We start from the raw sequence: 2,901 nt of genomic DNA, 5'->3' as shown, positions 1-2,901 counted from the left end.
TTTATTTTTAAAACCTGGCAGAGAGCACGAGAAAGATAAGAGATTTGCATAGGCAGTTTTGGAAATTTCTAGTTGGCTGTTTTAATATTACAGTGGGAGAGACAGACATGAGTTTCTGTCTCTTTGACTTGTGCATATGGGCTTAGCATCTAAATAATGCACACTGAAGCAGGCTGCTTTGAAGGAGGAGGAGCTGGAGTGGGTGGTGGAGCTGGAGTGGGTGGTCACTACGCTGGAAGCAGCAGGTTCTACGACCCCATAGCTTTGGAGGGTGAAGCAGCCAGCCGCTTAGGTGACGTAATCAAAAGAAGTCAGTCCAAGAGAAGCTGCCACAAACCCTCTCAGTGAGAGAATTCTTTTCGTGAATTTTCTGAGTCACAAAAGAAACCCCAGTACAATTAGGGACATAAATATTAGTAATTACCACACATTTTTAAAGTATGTTGTTCAGCATGAAAAGTAAAACTTTGAAAAAACTTAATTTTGATTTAAGGAACCGTTTATGCAAAAACTTGAATAAATTATTGAAAACTCCACAGGCTATGGAATAATTAAAAACAGAAAGGAATTACAGGAGATATTCAGTTATTTTATTATCATTTTCTAAACAAGTAAAAAAAAATCCCCTCCCCATCTTTTTAAAATTTTTATTTTTTGCTTTTGCTGCTCTGGATGTCAGGGGATGAAGCAACCTCTCAGGAGGATAGGCTGGCTCCAGTGACAACCTGAGCCACCTTCTGCATTTTCTGAGGATAAGCTGACAAGGCAAGATGCTTTCTCCTGTTTTGGGGTTACCAGGGCTACGCTAAAGCTCTCATAGGTAGGAAAGTATTCTTTTGTTAGTGAGGATTTTATCCATCTTATCCGTATTTCCTGGAAGCAGGCTCTCTTTTTATTGAAGCTGGTCAGCTCTTCAGGCTCCTTGGCCAGAACAGTGGTCTGCAGAGGTAATCTTGGAAGGAAGAGGCTGCATATTGCTGCTCAAAACAGGGTAGCTAAGGACACATTATTTTTTAAATTTTCCTCAAGAAATGTAGGAGGCACCAAAAAGGAGACTGCTCAGAGACTGGGCTGCTCCCTCAATGTGGCATGGAGCCAGGGACAGGTTCGCCTGCCCTGTGGAGGGGGCTCCACCAGCAGAGAGAACCCTTTACCTGGCTGAATCCAGACAGATGCAGGTGGCGTTGGGGTGGTTTCCTTCCTTCCCGGCTCCTCCTCGCAGACCTTTCCCTAAGGAAGGAGGCCAGGCCGGGTTCAAAGCAGCCCAAGGAGGGCTGACACAGTGACCGAGGGGTCAATTCTGTCCCCTCTCCTGGGGCACGGATGTGATGTTATCTCCCAAGGGGCCCTCCAGCGACAGCTCACACCGTGTTAGTATCTTCAAAGGAGAAATATGAGCAGGCTCTTACTTTGGCTCCTACTTGAGGACCCATCCGAATAGAGTTCAGGGCCCTGCTTTCTGGACCCCAAGTGTCTTTGGGCAGCTCCTATCACCTGAGCTGCCCAGCACCGGGGAGCCATCACTACACCTCACCACGCGCCCCAAGAGGTAGGTTGTCCAGTGCCCCTTCTGTGGTCGCCCGCGGCTTGGATGGCAGTGTGAATGATGCTCCAGCCGAGGGCTGTGGGAGGATGTTTTGCTTATGAAATGGAGCCGGGGGTTCCTAAGGGCCAGACTGAGCACTAGAGCGTCAGCGGGTAGCAAGATTCCTGCTCCAGGTCTCCAGGGACCCAGATGGGAAGCGGGTGGGAGCCGCGGAGGGAGCTCCACCCCAGGCCGGGCTGCATGTTGCTTCTGAACCCTGGGTGCTACCAACCGCACGCAAGTGACCGCTACCTGGAAGAGGTCAGTCGCTAGGTTAGGGAAAAAAAAGCATGTAAAACACTCCCTTCTAAAAACAAAGGGCTGCGATTTTCTTTATTTCTCGTATAGAGGAACAAAAATACTCTTGCAATGGCTATTGAGTTTCCACAGGTACGAGGCAGATGCTAGGCTAGCACACCCACTTCCAACAGTATGACTTGTTTCCTATCCGTCTACTACCTGAGTGGCGTCAGTGTAGGTTCAGGCACCATTAGGAACGTTTGACCAAACACATACACGGCACTGACCGAGGAGGCGACGGCCCTTCGGTTGACCAGAGCAGGTAAAAAAAAAGACACCGACAGAATGGAAAAGCAGTCCGGGCACTCAGGGCCGGGCCGCGCGCGCCTCGCGCCGCCGCCGCAGCTCCTCGCGGTAGCAGTAGGAGCAGAAGTGCTCGGTCTCCGCCCGCCCGTAGAACGCGCAGTTCTCGCGCAGACAGCGGCGCTGCGCGGGCCCCGGGCCTCCGCGGCCGCCCTCACTGTTCGAGCGCGCGGCCGGCGCATCGGCGTCGGCGAACTCCAGCCCGTCTCGGGCCGCGCCGAAGCCGTTGGTGTAGGTCTGCGACTTGTGCTCTGCCGGCCCCTGGCCGCCCGCACCGCCGGGCATTGTGGTGGGCACTGCGCGCGCCAGCGACTCCACCGTGTTGACCGTGCGCAGCGCGGCGCGCGCCGGGCTATAGCTCTGAGACGACAGAGAGCGGTTCTGCTGCGGGTACGTGGCGCACGGCCGCAGCGCGCCCACGGCCGGAGGGCACGCCTCGTCTCGGGCCGCCGCCTGCATGTGGATGACGCTCTGGCGCCGGGCATTGTGGTGGGCACTGCGCGCGCCAGCGACTCCACCGTGTTGACCGTGCGCAGCGCGGCGCGCGCCGGGCTATAGCTCTGAGACGACAGAGAGCGGTTCTGCTGCGGGTACGTGGCGCACGGCCGCAGCGCGCCCACGGCCGGAGGGCACGCCTCGTCTCGGGCCGCCGCCTGCATGTGGATGACGCTCTGGCGCGCGGGCGCCGGCGGGCTGCGGCCTGGGGCGGGTCC

General features: G+C 55.2%; 1 protein-coding gene across 1 annotated transcript in view; it reads right to left on the bottom strand.

Moving 5' to 3' along the window:
• Nucleotides 1-630: 630 nt before the first annotated feature.
• Nucleotides 631-2,901, bottom strand: part of Otud7a (OTU deubiquitinase 7A) — a 176,594-nt gene continuing 174,323 nt past the window's right edge. Inside the window, exons 14-15 of the mRNA XM_029554800.1 lie at nt 2,842-2,901; nt 631-2,641 (exon numbers count right to left, since the gene is read on the bottom strand). Of these exons, the coding sequence (XP_029410660.1) occupies nt 2,192-2,641; nt 2,842-2,901 (510 nt within the window). The 3' untranslated portion in view covers nt 631-2,191. The remainder of the gene's footprint in view (nt 2,642-2,841) is intronic.

The sequence above is a fragment of the Nannospalax galili genome, unplaced genomic scaffold (assembly GCF_000622305.1).
Source record: "Nannospalax galili isolate Female #2095 unplaced genomic scaffold, S.galili_v1.0 scaffold685, whole genome shotgun sequence".
Lineage (NCBI taxonomy): Eukaryota > Metazoa > Chordata > Mammalia > Rodentia > Spalacidae > Nannospalax > Nannospalax galili.
The sequence above is the reverse complement of the archived record's forward strand: the minus strand, read 5'-3'. Positions and strand labels throughout refer to the sequence as shown.